The following is a 21730-nucleotide window of genomic DNA, read 5'->3' on the forward strand; positions in this document are numbered from 1 at the left end:
AGGGGCTCTAAAGTGGGGTTCGTGGCTCTCGAATGACCCCACTTTTAATGCATAAAATCGAAAATTGCTCATAAATTTATATCTGCTACATCTAAAAGCATTCTACATCCTAACATCTAAAAATGCATTTCACTATATTCGGATAATTACCGGTATTGTAGGATCGAAAATATATATTTTATTTATTTATTTACAGTTTGAAAAGCAATATTCCAAGAAGAGGTTCCGGTATTCTGCGTAAGTCTGAAAGTTTCAATCTTAGAGGGGTTCGGAACCCATCGCCCCATCCTAAAAAGACCCCTCCAAGTACTTTAACCCGGCGGGGTGACGATTTATACTACTCTTTAAGTACTTCCGGTATAGAAGCTGATATCGGAAGTGACGTCACAGAAAATGGAGGTCCATCTCAAGGTCTCACCAAATCGATGAACAATCATACAAGCAAAAATACAAATACCGAACCTCAAAAGGATATTTCATATGCTATGTTATCAGCCTTGCCAGGATCAAGCCAAAGCAGTCATATTCCAGCGAACGAAAAACTAGATAGCAATAAAAAAAGTGCAACAGACGCACCCTACGCACATATGAATGGTTTCACAAAGCGACATAATTCACAAACCGGAAGACCAAATCATTTAATTCGATCATCATCTCGAAAAGATCATCATCGGGAACCTCGAGTAGACGACGAATCTAGTTACGTGGAGTCGAGCCCTCAGCATAATTCAAAATACAGCGAAAATCAGCCATTGATCAATCATTTCCATCCTCTTTTAAACGCCCCGCCCCCTCCTCCACCAACTGCCCCGCCCCCATTTCCTCCTCTCCAAAGACCATTGTTACAGTCTTGAATTGAATTCGAAATATTGCCTTTTTTGAAAAACAGGCACCATTTGTGATGGTACAATGACGTCATAGAAGTGTGACGTCATTAAAAATATTTGAATCTTTCTATATTTTGCCTAGAACATTACCCCAAGTAAAATTTTAAACGCTGAACATGGTATATTGAAAACTACCCATTTGTTTTCGCCAAATGACCTCTACCTCGACAATTCATATATCATTTCATTTGTAATCATCGAATCAATCAATTCCAATTCATTATGAAAGAATATGCTGGAGAAGCTTGGAAATATTGCTTATGAAGTATAGTTGAATAAACGGGTTTTATATAACAGTTACCTGAACAAAACTTTATGCATCCCACTAAATTCTAACAAGTAATTTAACTTTGTGGTGCAGTAATTTTTCAATGAAAACCCATTTGCAGAGCCCTTGGCAACTGTGAGTACATTTCTATTTTCTGTGCATTTTCAGAAATATTGTTCTCGTTATCCTTGAAAATATGTCATTGTCATATTATAATGTATTTTTAGCAAAAATGTTCATTTTATGCAATTTCAGCTCATAATTTGTACTGTTCCATCGTTATTTTGACGTTACGAGAGATTGTTTAATTTAAATTACGTCATCCTGTTTCCATGACAATTCGTCCTTTAATTTTTTTTTTATCGTTTTTCCTATATTTTGTTCATTTTTTTTTATTTAAAATATTGCAAAACATTTTTGGTGCGCTTTTTATAATGTTTGTGATCTTTAAATTTCAAATATTTACACAAAAAATATACTATGACATCATGTTTTTATGACTTAATCATCATTTGAAAGTTCCGTCCAATGATGTTTTATAATTTTTGTTTCAATCGTTATGTATGTCATAACTATTGCTGCCTATATTTATAGTCATCCAAGGAGTGGTGTGTTTGGGGCGTGTCCAAGTATTTATCCCCCTACAAATGCTATTTGTCTTGTCACGGCGTGAATAAATTTTTTTGTCATAAATTCAGTTCCTAAGTTTTATTATGTTATTTTTATCCTTGTTACGTTTCTGGCCATGCAGTGAAATTTGTCGATTTTTCGGTAATTTTTTTTTAATATCATTAAAGAAATTGCAATATACTAGTGTTGTTGCGACTTTTTTGGACTATCTGCTATTTATTATTAGTTTTTTATTATTATTATTATATTTTGTTTATCAAATATACTCCTATTTCTTTTTCGAAATATGGAATGCAATATGCTTTCAAATAAAAGCGTTCTTACCAAAGATACATCGGGCGTCTGCTGTTTATTTAGTGTGAGCTAATTCAAAAAGGCGAGAAATAATGGGTACTCCCGTAGTGCGTGTACCAGATTAGGGTTAGGCCACAATTTTATTCCGATTTTCCTTATTTTAGTTCTATTACGAGTTCGGTGACTGTCTGTGTTAGCCAAGTGAATATCCACCTGCCCATAGGTTTCAGTCTCTTTGTACAACTTGATGTAAAATAGGCGTACAAAATTAGTTACCTGCATATTGGTACATACACTTCTGGAGCGTCAAATATAGTTCAGAAATCAGTTACTATTTGTAAATGTACTTAGATCAGTAACTAGTTTAATACTTTGTCAGCTAACGTAAAAACTTCAGCAACTCTAAAATTTTGTGTCGGCTAAGCTAAATGGAATGACACGAGACGTCACCAATTAATTACCCGACATTGAGACGTCACTCAGTGGCTAACTCCAATTCGAGACTTGAATGACCCGCGATGTTGGGACTTTCTAACACTGGTCATACATAATAAGTTTTATACTTGCACTAATTTTAGCGGTCAGTGTGGTTTCAAGTGTCGAAGGTAATGATACTGTCGATGCGAGATAATTTCCCGATTAACTTCATTACGCTAATCCTGTTTCCTGTTCAGTTCAGTAATCTTAACAAAAGTATCCTTAACAATAAACAAATATTAAGGATAGAGTGTCCTACTTGGGCCATATTCAAACTGACATACATTTAGCCAGACATTTCATTTAAAGGATTAGTTCCTCAACGCAATCATTTGGATTGAGTTTAGTTATTGGATCATTTGCTATTATGTTGTAGCCATAGTAATCTAAAGCAGTGATTTCCAACCTTTCTACCCTGGCGGACCGGTAAAATTAAATTAAATGTACTCGCGGACCGGCAAAAAATTGAAATGACCGGAACATAAAAGAAAAACATATATTTGCGTAATACAATGCAATGTCGGGCACTCAATATGCATCTAGACAAAAAAGGCACAATCAAAAACAGCTCACATGAAGAAAAACTATCAAATAATGTGCCGACCTAAAATATTTGCGTACTGAAATGCAGTGCTGGGTACCCATTAGGCGTAAGAAAGGCACACATAAAACATCTCACTTAAAAAACATGTACATACCAAATCATGTACAAACGCAATTAACTCTAGTGAAAATTTTGCTGCTGTTTAGTTTCCAATATAGGATTGCAAACGATGCTTCAAGGAAGTTTCTGCAACACGTAGCCCTGCAGCTGCGTGCAGCCAATTTCCTTGCTTCGCTTTAATTAAAGCTAGTGATGAAAATATTTTTATATATAAGTAATAAAAATATAAGTAACTCGTTGAAAATACGGACAACAGTTTGATTGCTTGATTACTTAGCGATCGGTATTCGTTATCAAGAGATATCCAAAATTGTGACAGTGATACTTTTTAAATTAGGACTGTAAATTAGAATCATAATTTGAATCAAGCTTTTTCATTGAGTTTATCATACTAATCCCTCTGCAGTTGATCGATGCTTCAAACAGAATGAATTTACATTACAATGACAAAGTCGTCGATAATTTGGCACCAGGCTCAAAATCCTACTTTGTCTGCTCAAGATACTAAAAAAGATCTCAGCGGCCCATGCTTTTTTGCGCTCCCCGTGACCACCTGCCATATTTTACTGGAGTTTATACTTTCCTTGACTGTTTTTTGGTTTGAACCACGAAATATGCATAACGTTTTTTTGGATGGTCATATTAATCAGGAAAAGCAAGCGTGCCAATTTTTAGGTTTCTGAATCTTGCGAGATTTGATAGAGCGCATTCCTGATGAATCGTAGCCGAAAAAGCAAAATGTGTGATTCCTTGGCGCGAAGATGTCGCGAAAGACGTCGCAATATGACGGCGGAAGAAAAATTGCGTAATAAATCAACCTCGTCTTCGGTATAAAGAGATCGGAGCGCATTCGAGATGAATCGGGGCCGAAAAAGCGAAAAGTATTTATTACTCGGCGCCAAAATGTCGCAATATGACAGCGGAAGAGAAATTGCGTAATAAACCAACGCAACCTCGTCCTCGGTAAAGCGATTTAAACGGCATAAAAACAACAAAACACCGAAATTTTCTCGGGGACCGGCAAAAAGCTTCGCGGTCCGCGGACCGGCGGTTGGGAATCGATGATCTAAGCATATAGAACTCTTTTATTGTGTAAGTGAGTTCTCAATAAAACACGCGCTCTTCCAATAGTTTTCTGAGATAACATCGAATTTTTAAAAGTATTATTTGACAGACCAACTTTAATAGTCATCCTCAATGTGAACCTTAATCACATCAGCAAATAGGGTGGGAGTTGACCTCGATGACCTTATGGTCGTATCGCTCCCTCCCGTCAATACCCAAGCAATTTTATCTGTGTTATGTATTTTTTTTCGTATTGATGACTGTTTGTTTTTGGTTGACAAAATAATAAATCTCTCTCTCGATTTGAATAATATAATAATATTTAATATATAAAATATTTCGGAATTATTAGACCGTACAGTTATGCAACTTCAAATTGTGAAATTCAGCAACTCGCAAATTGATGGAAAGTGGTGTGAATTTTCGGAGAAAACTCTTACCCGCAATACTCGAATTTACTGCTAAACATATTATACTTTCATTTCGGGAAATAATATTTTCGTTCAAATTGCGAACTGGCATTCGATATTTCTTCCCTTTCCCAACGAAAAATGCCAATATATTTGTCTCTTAGACTATGTTTTCGTGTTGAGGAACTTCAGATCTTTGATTTGTTGTCGGCAAAGAATTTTTATCATTGGGTTAAAAAATACCTACGTGTTAATACCGAGGTCTATAACCCAAAACATCCAATTAGAAAACCAGTTTTGAGTTAACGAGTAAAAACATTATTTTTAAAATCTTTTGTTGAATTACCGTGTCCATTAGTAACTTCAAAGTTTGATTAGTAAACCAGGTTAAAAATATTTATTTATTTGTAATTTTTTTTTCAAATAACAGTTCTTCAAAATTTCAACATTCGGCCTTCTGTCCTGAAGCAATAGGTGTAACCAATTTTCATCTTTCTTTAAATGCAATTTTACGGCATTGGCAGTGAGACATAAAGTCGTACGGTTTTCCAACACCATTTTGCTCTATTCTTGAACGGTTTACTGAAAACCTGACGTTTCCTGGCTTCCTAAAATTCTTTTCGCTAAATAAACCAAACAAGATAGATGAAAAATCTTGCTTATGCGCCTTGGATAATTTTGACAGCGGAGTACGTGTAGAGCAATTCTTTATTGTATTGCTAGATATCAGTGGGTGGTGGTAACTTTTATCTGGCTTTGTTCGGAGCAAAAGGCACGAGTGAGCGTCATATTACGTAAAAAAATCCTCTCCTTTCCCCAATTTTGGGCTGGCTACGCTCTTGCCTGAAACCCTTGATGTGTTAAAAACTCTGAGCCGACACTTGAGTCTCATGCAGATACGAACCCATTTAAGCGTTAGACAAGTAAAAGTGGAGAATATGTGTTTTGAAACTATGATTTATTCTGATTTTAATCTCGACTGAATAAATTTAGAATATCATTGACAGGTTTAGAATTTAAATCGTCATAATAGGCACATATGTTTGATATAGAAAATAAATGAATAAAATACGTTATTTAGTAAAAGTTAGGTATTTAGTACATCAGTAATGCACTCCACTCATTAGACCCGCAACATCGCTTCAAAACCTCAATATATTTCCTATGCGATCTTAGCCAAAACTGTTTCATTCTCAAATGATATACTCTGTACAATACATATTTAGATAAAATTACGAAGTGAATTTCATTAATACCAGAGAATTTTAAAACAGCGACTACTCAGCGATATTACATATTGCAAATACATGACATTGTTGTCCACTTGGTTCAGTTAAAGTTTTGCCAACCGGTAATTTTGATACTGCCACACAAGACGGTACTCACTCAAGCATATGAGTATACCTGAATAATTATTTAACAAAACAAATCAATATAAAAAGAAACAATACAATTGTTATAATAATATAATCGAAATTAACAGGCACATTGGGTAATATTCCACTCACTTCAGTCTTTGAACGATACAATGAACAAATGATGAAATAAATCGTTTCTATGACAACTTTATGACGTAGAAATATTTGTTTCAGTCGTCATTTCGACATTGACGGGATTTGTTACTTGGTTAACATTTATAATACCATCAGCTTTGTCGTCTCTACATGTTACGTAGTTCTTAAATCGTTGCACAGATGCAGAAGGTGCGAGTAAAAACTCATATTGCAAAGCAGCGAGTACTCCTCCTAGAATTGGTCCAACCCAGAATACCTTCAAAAAACAAAGTTACATATTATGAGTTAATTATGTTATTCGTGTTTGGATTCTTCTTCGCACGGGTACCCTGAAGTATGGCCGGGTCAAAAATGGGTTGCGCCAAAATTATTTAAATCTGTCAAAACGAATTACCAGATTTTGGTCGGGCTTTAAAGAGATTTCAGAACCACTGTTATATCAGTATAGTATATAGATCCAAATCCAAATGTGTAGTGTTTGAGTCTGTCGTATACCGGAGCGTTTTTGACTTCACAGTCCTGAATTATCAACATCGACCATTTTGATAAATAATCATAAACTGTTAAATTATATGTGCTGAATATTCACTTTGAAATAGTGGGCGCAAATGCGGTATCTCAACAAGGTTCTGTCCTGCTCGTTACACACTTATTTTACAGTTATACTCTCGGCCACCTTTGCCACAGTTGTTCCACACATTTCCCAATTATATCACTCGTGCCGCACCGGTACAAATGAAACAAGTGTGGGATAAATGTGAGATAAACGTGGAACAAGTATTGCACAAATATGACAAGTGTGGGACATCACATTTTGGGAAACCTCCGGCAAGTGGTCGAATCTTGATAAGTGATACTAAAAACCTGAATGAGGTTTATTTATTTTGAGTGTGACATTCTGCCGTATTTATTCAGTCATATTCGACAGATGAACTAAAATACGCATTCATTGGGAACCTGCTATTCGACGTTAACAAAATAATAAACAATTGATTCGAAAACACAAATAACTTTACCCAATGGTCAGTCCAAAATCCCGAAACTACAGCTGGTCCGAATGATCTTGCTGGATTCATTCCACAGTTCGTATAACCGATCTAGAGCGAAAGGAAAAATTTACTTTTATGCAAGTTACTATTTTAGTTCGATGTAAAAGGGCTGGATTGGGGGAAATGTAGAAAAAGTGCGTTAATGAGGTAGTATTTCGAATTTAAAAGTAAAAATAGCTTTAAAAGTGCTCATCAAAATAATTGGGCACATGTATAAATTTAAAACTATAAAAATGATGATTTTTTTTTTAAATTTTAATGGAGAATACGTTTTTTTCTGACATCAACGCGAGTAAAGCTAGATATTCACCAAAAGGCTGACTGTAAAGTAGGTTCAAATAGAGTAAAAATGGAAAACATTTATTAATTAAAACTCTTAACATCGGTAGAATAGCTAAAATCTAAATTTAGATTCCAGAAATTTAGATTTAGACACCACAGGTATTAAGGTAAAAAATTCTTTATTTATGCCACTTTATGTTGTTCTAAGTGGAATGATTTTAAAATGACTGTGGTTTATTACGTATATACACACACCGCAAATAAATGTCCGATAGCAATAGAAATTCCTATAGCAAGTGCCGGAGATCCCATCAAGTCTTTTCTGTTAGGATCGGTTGTGGCAAATACTGTCATTACAAATTGCCAAGTAATTAAAAATTCGACACCAAAACCCGCTCCAACGCTGACACCAGGCATTATCTGGAATGAAGAAATTATAACAATTTACCTAAGTTCTGCGAAAATAGTCTAATAGTTGGTAATTAGTTAATAAAAATTTGGGTAAAAATCTGCTATTTCTAATTACTTGCATTTTAATCAATTAAATTTTTCATATAGGCGTTTTCTATATAGCGATTAATTAAATCACAAAACATATTAAAATGATTTGAAAATACATACATATTATTTATACCATGAGAACACTTTAAAATGGTGGTTAAAAAATAATCTAAAGTTAAAAACAAATATTGGACCAAAAGTTTCAATATTTTTAAAAATCACGAAAAAGTCAAAAATCTAAATGTTAGAACTGCGAATTCAAATATTTTCGAACCATATCAGCTGCTAAATTTCCTTCGATGTCATCAGGAGTGATTCCTTTAAGTATTGCAGATCCACACATTGCACCAACCATCTGAGCAATAACGTACAAAATTCCTCGAAAAATTGAAATTTTTCCTGCCAACCAGAATATTCAGAATCAAATAGTCATTGCTTGATATAATTACGAAAAAAAGTTTAGTTGAGAAACGAATATTTATACCGAATGTCAAATATTTCATAGACTTCAGTTAAAGTCAGAATAAGTTGAGTCTCTTCAAAATTTAATAAAAACTATAGTTAAATCGACGATCCAGAAGTGTACCAATGTAACTAATTTTGTTCACCTACTTTACATCAAGTTGTGTAAAGGGACTGAAACCTATGGGTATATTCACTTGGCTAACACAGACAGTCCCCGAAATAGTAATAGAACTAAACAATAAAAATCGGAATAAAATTATGCCCTAACCCTAACCTGGTACACATACTACGGGAGTACCGTTAAGTCAGCATCAGCGATACTGAGCATCAGACTCATATCCAACTTGGAGCAGACAACTCAAGTAAACCCATTTTTAAATAACAGCCATATGTAGGAGATATATGCTCTTAGTAAGAACGAACTTTAGCAAGAATATAGTTTCGTGCCAATAATTCTTTTGAGAGAATGTACTTTGGCGTAAACAAATAAAAATGAAATATAAAAAGATAAAACGAAAACAAAACAAATTTTTTTTACGTAAACAAAGTTTTGAACGAAAATGAACTTTCGCAAGAATGTAATTTTCTGGTAGTGGAATGATTTATTTGGGCTAATGTACTTTTGAGATAACTCAAATTGGTGGTCGTGCTTGTAAATTTGCGAGTTTGTTTTCATGAGTACGGACTTTTCGAAGTTGTACTTGTGATAATCGTATTTTTCTTTAAACGTCTGAAAATAGAGGTTTTCTGTTACCATTGATTATTATTCTACAATAAACCTTGCCATCGATAATTTTTCGTCGATTCCTTTGGGTAAATCAAAAATTATTTTTCGCAATTCAAAATATATTTTCGTTCTTCGTATGTACTTTTAGGGTTCGTCTTGTTATTTTAGTAAGATTTTACAGTTGTTTTGCAAATTAATAATATTAAACGCAGTAAAAACCAGATAATTTAGATTTTCTTAGAATTATAAACTGTCATAACTTGTTTTTAACTGAACATAATTGAGTTAAGTTGCACCAAGCCGTTTATTTCTCAATGGCTAACCAGTTTTAATGAAATTTTCTTGGTTCCACACTTGATTAGGTCATGCTCATCCATTGCTAAATAGTATATAAGCTATTTAATATGTAATGATTAGATTATCGTATTGCATCGTGGGGTATCGTATAGTACCGTGATCGTACGTTGGATAATAAAGACATTGTCTCGTTAAAGTGTCTAACACAGATTTTTGTTGATGGGGTGGGGGGTAAAGGGTGCTACCGTTGTATTCGTCGTTTAACGATAAAAGATAAGCTGTCGTCCACCATACAAACAACAACAAGCCTATATATTCCTTCATGCCCCTAAATACTTACTCGTAACCATCATTGCAACTGTTACAGCAGGGTTTATATGACCTCCTGATATATGACCAATCGCTTGAACGAGGGTTGCAATTGTTAAACCGAATGTGAGAGCGATGTGTAAATAACTTGAATTATTCAATGACATTGCACTTCCAGTTGCGATCAGAACAAAAAGTAGAGTAGCTGTAAAACAAGAGAACAGCAAACTCATTTAGTTTGTTTAAACAGAACTAAGCTCCGGAAAATGAACTCCACGAAATATCTAACTATCATAACATTTCTGCGTTACTAACGAACTATTATTGTGCGTGTGCACTTGAGGTTGTGGATTTAAGAAGGATTGTGTTGGATTTCTGAACGGATCAACTAATTTTCTATGCCAGTGGTTCTCAACCTTTTTTGCGGACTGGGAATATTTCAAAACTAATTTTGCGGGCCGGTGAACCTTCAAAATCCACCCAAACACAAAAATATTTGACCGAATGTAATTGCGTCAAAAGTATGCAATTCCAAAGCAGACAATTCAATTGAAAAACTTTTCTCAAATGAGTAAGTTGTACAAAAAATAAGCAATAATACTTTGGCTTTGTCACTGAGCTTAGGATATTCTCTTTAAAGCGATACCCAAAACTTTGACAATGGCAAATCTTTATGTTCCGACATCAACGTGGTATTGACGGAAAGCTCAATCATCAATTAAAATTTATCCAGGCCAGTACTACGTGCTCTCATAGACTTATTGAAACATAAAGCCGTCCAGGGTTTGAAATGGGCGTAGGACCTCGGACCAAGTTTGGTTTACGCATCAATAGAAGGTAAAACTAGCAAAATAAAATTGCAGGGCATCTAGGCCTTGCATTTCGCAATTGAAATATAATATTAGAAAATACCTAGCGGACCGGTGGTTAAGAACAAGTGCTCTATACTAATGATATCTACCATGTGAATGTTAGTAGGCTTCAGTATTATAAATTTCGACTTTACCTTGAAATTCCGCGAAAATAGCAACCCAAAATTCTTTTGTTTTCAACTCCCCCCAATCCATGATGTTATTCTAAGTGTGCGGGTAGATTAGTTTTGTTCTGTAGTTCTATGTAATATTCGAATCCTTTCGTAAGTGTAATTAAAATGGTTTTAATTTTGTAATTATATGCCACAGATATTATCACTTTCAAGTAGAACTAAAAATAGGACTTAATAACACATATTACAAATGCAATAACATACCAGTAAAAATACACTGAACTTAAGTTTAACGTTATACGAAAATTGTTTATGCTGAAATAATAATCCACGCTGTGAGCGATCAGCCTTCTGTTCTGTTTATTCGTAATATGCTTAGAGACGAACATACGAACAACTTCGCCATACGAAGAGAAATCCGCTTGCTTCAGCATCATAACGGGAAACACTGAACTTACCCGAGCATGCGCACTCGAGTATATGGGCCCACAAACACTTCATGCGTAGAGTAAAAACGACCTTAAACAGCATTCGTATAATGCGATATGCGACGACAACGATTTTCTATTTGAATTTCAAAAATTCGAAATGATAATTATATACAAACTACCCGCGCACGGCGCATTTATTAATGGCGATTTCCTGGACACAAAATACATTTTCCACATTTCTGACAGAAACGCATCCATATTTTATGGCACTGCTCACAGTAAGATGGAAAAGATAACATGCTTTGCGAATAACCTAGCTCACTGAATATTTGCAGCATATGGGTAAATATTGAATGATACAAAAGTCAACAATACATGCACGCTTACAAAGCTTAATAATATATGCAGTTGCACTGTGAGTGCAAATAAATCATTCAATTTTGAACCGCAACAATGCACTTATATCTTACGTTAAAGAACGTGGTCAGAATTCTAAGTTTAAATATTAATAAACACCTTTATTTCGCCTTGCGTTAAAATCTTGGCGAACAACGATTGCAGTGACTTGCTTCTTCCGCATATTGATTAGCAGTAGAAAACGTTACTTCAATCAAAATTCGTGAAAATGAATTCGTGCCAGATATTTTGCCATGCACGGATTGTAAACGAAATATGTCCTGCATATATTTCACATCAACAGATTCGGTATTCTGTACTATTACACACGGCTTTAATTACACATAACTTCCAACTCGAATTACTTGAAACAATGAACATAGAATATGATCTGTTACAGCAGAATAACAAACACAAATCTTTTTGAAGGACAGCTACGTAACTTGAAACGTCATTTCATTCTTTTCCTTTCTGTCTGAGGGGTTTAAATGGACTGTAGGGCGTAGGCCTACGATGCGATATAGGTGAATCGATAATTTAAAACATCGGCATCTCTATATGCAACAAATATAACAACACAGATTGCAACTAATTCAGATTTTGCCATAATTCTATGCCAAATAAGTCTCTCCGTGCCTCAAAAATGTAATCGCTGTGCAACCGTAGCCCTGAGAACAAAACATGTTTGTTTTGGGCGGACAGTCAAGATTTGAGTTCATTTCGTACTTAATGTCTATTTTTAGAGACCAAACTTGGTATACAGGCCCTCCGTGGAGAGACAGGAAGGGAATACCTACATTTATCTATAAATACTGCAGAATTTCCTTGAAAACGAGCTTTATAATATATTTGCTATACACTGACTTTAACCGAACTTTATGCTTCCTGCACCTTACCATTGCGAGTAAACTGGTATCACGAACGTGCTCAATCGTTAGCTAAAAAGTAGAAACTCGAATCTGGTCTCTGAACCCCCAAATATTATAATATATATGGACTTGGTTACTCTGTCACTGGTCGTATTGTCCAGTCTCGTTTTATACCCAAGATATGCTTTGTATCCTGCTGCTTAAGCCTTGTCGTTGAACGAACATGCAATATTTTTATTCAAAATTTCTTTTTCTCTCGATGATTACGATGAAATCCAATTGTTTCCGGCACGAGTTGAGATTTTGCGTAGAACTGATTTTCTCGTCGCGGAGAAATTTATTTCAATGTAATAAATTTGTTTCGTCTGGACAATTTGTTTCTCAGTGGGATACATGGAAAAACTATAGGGTAGCAGTCAAATCTCAATTGCATGATAAATCATATCAGGGATAAGTAGCGTGACAAATGCGATTCATTTGTTTTAATTTTATTATATTTACTTACAACTATAATAACAAAATACCAAAGTTAATGAGATATATATAATATTTTTTGTTTTTTGGGCAGAATGAAAAAGGGCCAAGATTGACTAAAATCATACATACATGTTAATTGTGACATTTGTAAGAAAGGCAAAAATGCTTTGCAGATGATCTGCAAAATGTTTATGAATTGATGAACCCAACACTCTTACTGTCACGGATATGCTGATAACGTGCGTACACAATGAAATACACAGATCTTTTTGGTCAATTCGAATATATACCATTTCGCTGTGTTCGGCAACCTTTACAGCTCGCGCGCCAAAATTGCACCTTGTATGTCTTGGGGGTAAAGTGAAAGAACATATAGGTCTCATCTGTTTCGCAGAGAATTGAAGCTGAAATTTTTGTCTTTACCCAAATACGATTTGCGAATAGGGCAAAAACAGGAATTCGGTAAATTACACCAGTAATCCGATTTCTCAGTCAACTCTGCAAATTACATTCTCAATAATATGATGTGTACGCATAAGTACTCCTAAAATTGGACTTGATCTTTTGTAGAAGTCAAATTAAGATGTATATAGTATATAGCAGGGATGGCGAACCTTTTTCAATGAATGGGACAAAAATCATATTTTTATCGCGAAACATAAAAGAGTGGGTCACAGATATCAATGTCTGTATCTATAAGAAACTGCTAAAACAAATCATAACACAACGGTTCTGTTAATGTTGGTGTAGTTTAGTGCTTTACTTTACAGCACTTTATCAGGAACTTTTTATGGCCCTCGATTAAGGGTACGAAAACACACATATGAATTACGTTTAGGATGACGCGGCAAATTATTTTACGGTTTCATTGATTTTGATGGAATTCCACTCTGATAGTGCTATATATTTATATCAGCTTTAACCATATAAAAAGCACTTTTACACTGCCCCATTGTTATTCCAGATTTCTAGGTTTTTATTTCAACACTGAAAGATTTTGTATTTTCAACGGCATTGTAGGCGAGAAACTAATAAAATGCAAAGTGGCACCTAGTTCTCGTACAACCCCTAAAACAGTCTGCAGATGCACTTCTGAAGAGACAAGACGTTGCGAGAAATGAACATCAATTGAATTGTTATGTCATAAACTATGTCAGAGCCAATAGCTGAAGAACAGCACACAACGGTGCAGACATGCGACCAAGATTAGGGGTTTTGAATATTATCATACCGGAAATTAACAATTTGAATACGAGCGATCGCAGCCCTGACTGCCCAACTGACGGTACATTATATTAGTTTAGGTATTGTTAGATTAATTTAAGGTGAATTCAATATTTTTTTATCACTGATATGTTAGCATTTTTCTTATTTTATTCGTGCCTTGGCGGGTCACGAATAAAACGCGGTGGGTCACTTTGTGACCCGCGGGTCAGTGGTTCGCCATCCCTGGTATATAGTATATTTTTCTATATACAAATACATAAGTGATTCGTATTTTGAATCGAATAAGGATATAATTCGTAGATACATATCATAAAACACCCTTTAAATAACATTCGACCGTCTAATATTCGACATTAAACGTAGTACTAAACTGCCAGAAATATTTTTCAATAGAGCAAACAATAACAAAGAGAGTAGAAAATCCCTTTTGTGAACCCCGTTGTCAGAAACAAATGCAAAGTTTTTTGAAACATTCTTCTTTGGAATATGGTAAAGTGAACGTGATTTTATCTCTCCGAGTAGAAAGTACTCAGTGGCGTATCTAGGGTGTGGCAGCCATAGCTCGTGCCATGGGCGCCGTTTGAGCAGGGGCGCGAAGACTGCAAAAAAGCATAATCATAAAAAGTTTCAATGAAATAATTTCAGATTGAGAACAATTGAAACTCGTATTTTTACTCAAATAATAACGTACAAGTACCTCAATTCAATAACAGTCATTATAAATTAGTGTTTCCCAACCCGAGTCCGCGGTCTCAAATGAGTCCGTGGAGTGTTGTAATGAGTCCGCAACGAGCCAGAAATTCGTGCGAGCCGCAAACGTTTTGTGGAACTTAACTATCAGCCAATTTACGTGAAACTTACATAAAACATAAAAAGCAAGTTTATTCTCATAACATTAATCGAGTCAATAATTATTAATTACTGGTTACTGAGTAGGGCTGGGCATATATTCGAATATTCAGCTATTAGAATAGCAATTTAATATTCGAAAATTTGGTAACAGGTGACGCGACAGGTCACTTGCCCTTGTGCGCGTCGCTTAATCAAACGACTGGATTTTACAACTCACTCACGAATTTTCGACGAAAACACACTGAGAAGTCATCCGTAATAAATGCTAAATAATAAATTATGTGTTTGGCTAGACAACACATGACACTTAGGATTGTTTGCTTTACTGCCTCAACACTGATACCCCGTACAGTACTGGTAAGTGTTGTACGAACAGCTCAGATTTGTGGAATTTACAAAAATAGGAATCAAAACAAAATATAATCGGGCCTTTTACCACGCATTTTTGTGTCCACGGATTGTCATGATATTTTCTGAGTAGTATTGCTTTTATTTCGCCAACACAATCGCAGATTAAAATGATCACAATTAAATTAATAATAAAGCAAGGCGATGAATATTCATTTTTCATTTACTAATATATTCTGAATATATTTTTATTAAGTACTGAATCAAGTTGTACTTTCTGGAAATTTATAACAGATAGTGAGATTTTTTAACAACGATAACAAATATGCAAGATCGCAAAAATATGTAACAAAACTAAATATAATCGGGCAATATAGTCTCACATTATTATGTTCACAGATTGCCGATTGGCATTTTAAAGAAGAAATGCTTTCACCTTGTCGTAAGTCGACGCAACCGCGAGTTACCATGAACACAACTAAATTAATATAGAAAGACGTTGGATTGAATATTGTGCGAAAGAAAGCCAATTATACACTAAAAAAGTCGGCTTTTTTAACGAACGCGTAATTGCGGCAAATTCCCGATTTTGAAATTCGTTACAATTCTGTTGTATTTCATTTTATTACTTCTTCGCACAGGTTGCAATAAACGCACTTTGAGTCCGCAAAGGTTTTCGAGGGTGGGAAAATAGTCCGCGACCAAAAAAGGTTGGGAAAACGCTGTTATAAATTGTCAAACAACTATCAAGGGGGGCATTTTTAGACTTTGCCATGGGCGCCATTCTACGTAGATACGCCACTGAAGTACTATAACTACTCTGAATCGAACTACAATTTTTTTGGTACTCCCAAAGTATGTGAACCAAGATAGCGGACACCGGAACATAGTATGTGTACCGGGCCATAATTTTATTCCATTTTTTTATTTTAATTTTAGTTATATTACAAGTTCGGGGACTAGCCAAGTGACTACCTGAAATTATGACCTAATCTTAACCTGGTATACACATACTACTTTCCAATGTCCGCCATCTTGATTCACATACTTCAGGAGTACTCATTTTTTTAATGACAGGAATCTCCCATTTTTTGAATGACCTATTCAGTTTATTACACACAGGTGAAAAGATTGAGTCCAAGATTTCCGACTTGCGACACCTACATTTTTGAGGACCCGCAGTTCTTACCACTTCATGGCGGTATATTCATGTACTAAATTTTAGTTTATCATGCGGAATAATATCTACTTAAACCGGAAACTGTATCTATAAGGAAAATGTTCCAACTTGGAAAAGCCCGCCATGGTTTTGTGGCAGGCCCAGACGCCGCAAAATACTCAAAACTGCACTTGTATTTGAGTCCAAATATTTAATCATTAGGCAGGCCCTCGCGCCTCCAACAACAGGATATCGACTTTCGTTAATAGTGGGGCACGGAGTAATTTCCCAAAAAAACAAGGATTCTCGACTAAAAGTCTTCAGTCTGGCACTGTATATTTATGAAAACTTTTACACCAAAAAATCTATTCATAATTACGCGTTATTTTGAAGAACTTCTTTATAGCAAATATCATTTGCATTTCCTCGTAAAGATCGATCATCTTCAACTCAGTTGCAGCCTCATCTGAGACAAGAGGGAATTTCAAACCATCCGTCTCAGAATTAAAGGAGTCGCCGACGACGTAATCTGTGAAGTTTTATATTGAAATTATGGGCACTTAGAGAACAATAAGGAAGTCAAACCAACATTTAAACGTCAATCAATGCTTAGTTTGAAGAGGACCAATTTTAAATTAAAATAAGATAAAAGTTATTACTGAATTTTGATCCTAAATAGCGTTGAAATATGATAATAATTCATTAGGAATTATTATTATTCAGTAATAACTTTTATCCTTTTTTAATTTGAAATTGGTCCTCTTCAAACTAAGCATTGATTGACGTTTAAATGCTGGTTTAACTTCCCTATTGTTCTCTAAGTGCCCATAATCTTAATTTTGTTTACATTTAGTCACCCATCATTTTCGTAAATGCAATAACTTTTTGAATCACATCTGAAATGAGTCTGACTGATATTTGTGGTTCTAATTTTTCCATCATTACTTCTACGGCTAAATACAAATTAAATGTTTATTCATTGTTGCGTCATAGTTGATTTGAGATTTTAAATTTATTTATCAAATTTATTTCTTGCAATTAATGTAAACTGCTTGTCTGAGGAAGTCTGACTCTGGTCGGACGAAACGTTACAGAATTACTTATTGTTATTGGTAAATTGTTTTTGAAAACAGCCATTCTGCCCCAAATTTACAACGTTAAGCTTATTACATCAGGCGTGATGGCGCCTTCAAAAGTTTGAAATTTACTAGACATGGCATCTTACAAACGTGCTGTCGTTTGCCGAACGCCAAGCATAAATTTCGGATTCGGAGTACCAGAGACATGGAGTACATTTTGAAACTCATTTGCTAACATGGGTCTTTGCAAATCTCCGCGTCAACATCTCAGATTTGGCTAGCAATTTAACTGAGCAGCAAACTGTTGCTCGGAATACGCCTGTCATCGCTTCTCTGATTACCCTGATCGGGTTTGAATCATCTGGGGGACAATTGCGTGCGAGAGAATTGCTGGACTCCTCGCCACCGTAGCGGTTGTTTGCGTATTCGTATTAATAACTGGCTAACTAATCCCACACCTCTTATATGAACTGGTAGGCGGACGAGAGATATGGTGCACCATATGATTAAATATGAAAATCCTATCCTATAAGTCAGGGGTGGCCAACCTACTAGTGACCGCGATTGACTAAAATCGTCGAAATCGACTGATCGGTGATAAGGTCATACACAAAAACAAATGAGTTTGAATGTACAGATAACTGCAAACGCGCATAAAATAAATTCCGCCGCTGCCAATAAGCTCGTTTTTTGGGAGAATTCTTAGTGAAATTGCCATCAAAATTCGTGTTTTTTTGGTCCAAGTTAATTTGATTATGTAATTGTACGCGGAGTAAATGCTTCATCATTTATTTAAAATTTATTCAAATCATACTATTCAGAAAATAACCTCTGCCTCATTTTTAGTCGTAAGTGTTGGAAATTCCTCAAAAAACCTTGCCAAGTATCCACGTATTATCTAAACAGCAAAAAATAAATATTCCCAAACCATGAATGATGAATGTTACATGACTGCCCAAACTTACTAATTTACAATTTCCTCTTAGCCCGATTCTCTGCTCGCTTGGAAATATAAAGATTTATCATGATGCCACTGCGCGTGAGATAAATACTTTATCATACTGCGGAGAAGTTATTGTACGATCGTTCGTCAGTCAAGGCAGACGATATTCGGCACGTTCTTTTCTTAAAATTGGCAGCGGGGAAACCTGCCTTGGGACAACATCGTGAATTTATTATTCCTGGTGAGCTAAAATTTTGCATCTTGTTATAAAGTTTCGCTTTGAGATATGCAGTGTCAAGCATAATAACAGACGCAACAGATGAGCAAAAACATCAAAAACTGTATTTCACGCCTTTGACTCCCGCCCATTATAATGTTCGAATAGAATGCAGCAAATTGCTGGCATGTAAGCGCGCATTCTCATCGTTCTCGTTCGGTTCATTTGGTGAAAGCATTATTGATAGCAAGCCAGGAAACGTCCAGTTTTCGGTGAATCGTTAAAGAATAGAGCAAGATGGTGTTGGAGACGATGTATGACTTTATTTCTTACTGCAAATGCCGGAAAAATGCATTTAAAAAAATGTTGTCTTTTCAATTATTCCGTGAAATTGGTGTAAATGTTTGATTTTGTTACCACTTTAACTTCTGTTCGTGCATGATTGCACCCCAAAGTATCATGGATATAGGGCGTTTTGCCAAAAAGCGGTTTATAAACAAATATCTAGCGCAACAGCTACTGCATGCGTCCAAACGCTCGTTCGAATCAGGTTCGAAGATGCGTGTGCTAATTCCTTGGACCGCTTGTAGGTTTGAATCTGCTTTTGTCAAATTTTTATACTTCGGAATACTAATTTGGATGGGTGAGTATGAAGTATATAAGGTTTTACAAATTTAAATTCGAAGTGTGTGGAATCACGACGATATTTATTTTAGCCAACGATTCGTTATTTTCAACAGGTATTTTATATCCATAAAAACTATAGTCGTAATTTCTGCAGGCACTAGTGGGCCGGATCCGACCCGCAATAAGTATAAGTTTATTTCGACTCCATAATCAGCAATAGACGATAAAATAATTGATAAAAACAAAATAAATAAATAAAACTGATTATAGATTCGGGAAAGCAAACGAAACCTCAAGTAAGGGTCAAAGCGTACAGATTTGAGGTGGGAAGGTATTGATAAAAGAAGTAGGCTAGTACGTGTTCGCTTACCCAAAAGTATTGAAACTAATTAACACACAATCATCGAGACTGAGACATGATAAGGTCGGGAGTGAAAAAAGCGAGAAAATAAAATTAATTACTCAGTAAAAAGAAAAATATACAAAAAAAGTTAAAAAAAAAAAAAAAATAAATTCTTTTGCCACACCAAATGAATAATTTTATAAGGATTGCCGAATTGGATACAGAATTATTCAACAAGAGTTATATACTGTGAATGGAAAAAGATTCCTCAAAAGATATCGCCAAGCTGATTATAATTGGAGTCACCTAATGCCAAATTGCCTAATCAGAATTGCCAAGTGGGATACATGAAGAGGTGGGCTAGACCTGCTTCACTCACCCGATAGAAGCCAAAACTAGCCAAATTAACGACAAATTATTTTAAATACCATTACTCAATAAAATTACCGGTAATTATAATTAAAATTAATTAAGGCGGTATGATACAGAGGTAGGAAAATTGGTTACGGGAATATATAGGTTATTAAAGGTTCAAGTAAGGTTTCTAAAGTCACTGATTATTATAGGCAAGCAAATTTAATTGAGGTTGTTGATCACTGCGGTCAGTTCAAATTCATCACGGATGATTCATCAGTCTGCAAGTTTTGTTGGTGTATACTCGTACACCTTTTATGTTGAATTAGCTATAGCTTTTAAATTGATCATCATGACGTCAAAAAAACGAAAAATATATCTGCGAGTACAATATTCAATGATTGCAAATAAGGAATCAATAGAAAACTACCCTACACCTTTGAGAGGAAGTTGTTGATTTATGTAAATATTGATCAATATTAATTAGCTATCATTAAATTGCTAGTTGAAAGACCTGAGAAAGAGGAAATTGTGGTTGGGACACAGGAGAAATTGTTCACAAACCATGCAAAACACCTTTCGATGTCGGTCAACCCCTGCTCTACATTATGTTCCCAGTGACCTATCAATAGAGACAACCTTATATCCGTTGCGTAACTTTGTCAGTCACCCACTCAGATTTTTGCTGAATTGCACTTTGTTCTGTATGGTCATGTCAATAGCAAAAATATTGATTATCTGGTACAACATCTCCGAGGAAAGTTTTCAGAGACTGTAATATCCAATAAAGTGCAGTACATAAGATTTAGGTGGCGGTGCTGAGAGAGCGTTGGGCATCATTCAGACAACGTAGAGAGATTGAGTCCATCAGTAGTTTCAGCAAGGCGACGCCCCACATACCATATCACGCTTTTGACGGAGAGAGCAATTTCAAAAAAGGATGATCAACAAGTATCGTGACGTACCTGTCGATTGGGCACCTCATTCAATTAGATTTGAACACCTCATATTTTTATCTGTAGAAGCATTCGAAGGACAGCGTGTATCATAACATTCCTCGAACAATCGGTGAACTCAAATTGGCAATTGTAGCAACAAATTCCCATACTGGAGTACGTGATTGACAATTTTGCGCAACGGATGCAAGCCTGCCTCTAATGTCATAGGTGATTTGGAACATACGTTTATTTCTATTCCAACATATTCTGAAGAGAACATAACTTTTGTGCAAGCAGCTTAGCTTCCTGAAACTTTCCAAGTAAAATCATGCACAAACATAGGTTGAAGCGTAAACAATATTTAATGAATTTTCTTCATTTTCGGATAATACCCAAGAAACGGAATAACAGTAATTGGAGATGACCCATAATGTACACAACAATCTCATTTTTGGTATGATGAACGCGGGGGTCACGAGTGTTGAAAGCCTCCGGAGGGGAGCAATGCCATAAAAGGTTCGGAACAAATGAAACAACACAACGATTCACAGTTGGCAACACTCAGCAGCAGTTATATCACCCAAAACGATGGCGTAATTTGCGAATTCAATGTTCGGACAAACCTCTAATAAACAAGCCACTGCGC

At 35.4% G+C, this 21730-nt stretch overlaps 2 protein-coding genes across 3 annotated transcripts in view; one reads left to right on the top strand and one right to left on the bottom strand.

Moving 5' to 3' along the window:
* Positions 1–2117, top strand: part of LOC120329337 (insulin-like growth factor 1 receptor) — a 43763-nt gene extending 41646 nt beyond the window's left edge. For both annotated transcript variants that reach the window (XM_078118445.1, XM_039395936.2), the window contains exon 30: positions 197–2117. In XM_078118445.1, the coding sequence (XP_077974571.1) occupies positions 197–854 (658 nt within the window). In that variant the 3' untranslated portion in view covers positions 855–2117. The remainder of the gene's footprint in view (positions 1–196) is intronic.
* Positions 2118–5636: 3519 nt separating this feature from the next.
* LOC120329381 (lens fiber major intrinsic protein-like) lies at positions 5637–11074 on the bottom strand. The gene is made up of 6 exons (XM_039395989.2): positions 10846–11074; positions 9871–10044; positions 8316–8440; positions 7796–7960; positions 7226–7306; positions 5637–6465 (listed from the first exon to the last, which is right to left on the bottom strand). Exons 1-6 carry the CDS (start codon positions 10904–10906, stop codon positions 6262–6264), a joined length of 810 nt encoding a protein of 269 aa, XP_039251923.2. The 5' UTR covers positions 10907–11074; the 3' UTR covers positions 5637–6261.
* Positions 11075–21730: the final 10656 nt, after the last annotated feature.

The sequence above is a fragment of the Styela clava genome, chromosome 12 (assembly GCF_964204865.1).
Source record: "Styela clava chromosome 12, kaStyClav1.hap1.2, whole genome shotgun sequence".
NCBI classification, from domain to species: Eukaryota; Metazoa; Chordata; class Ascidiacea; order Stolidobranchia; family Styelidae; genus Styela; species Styela clava.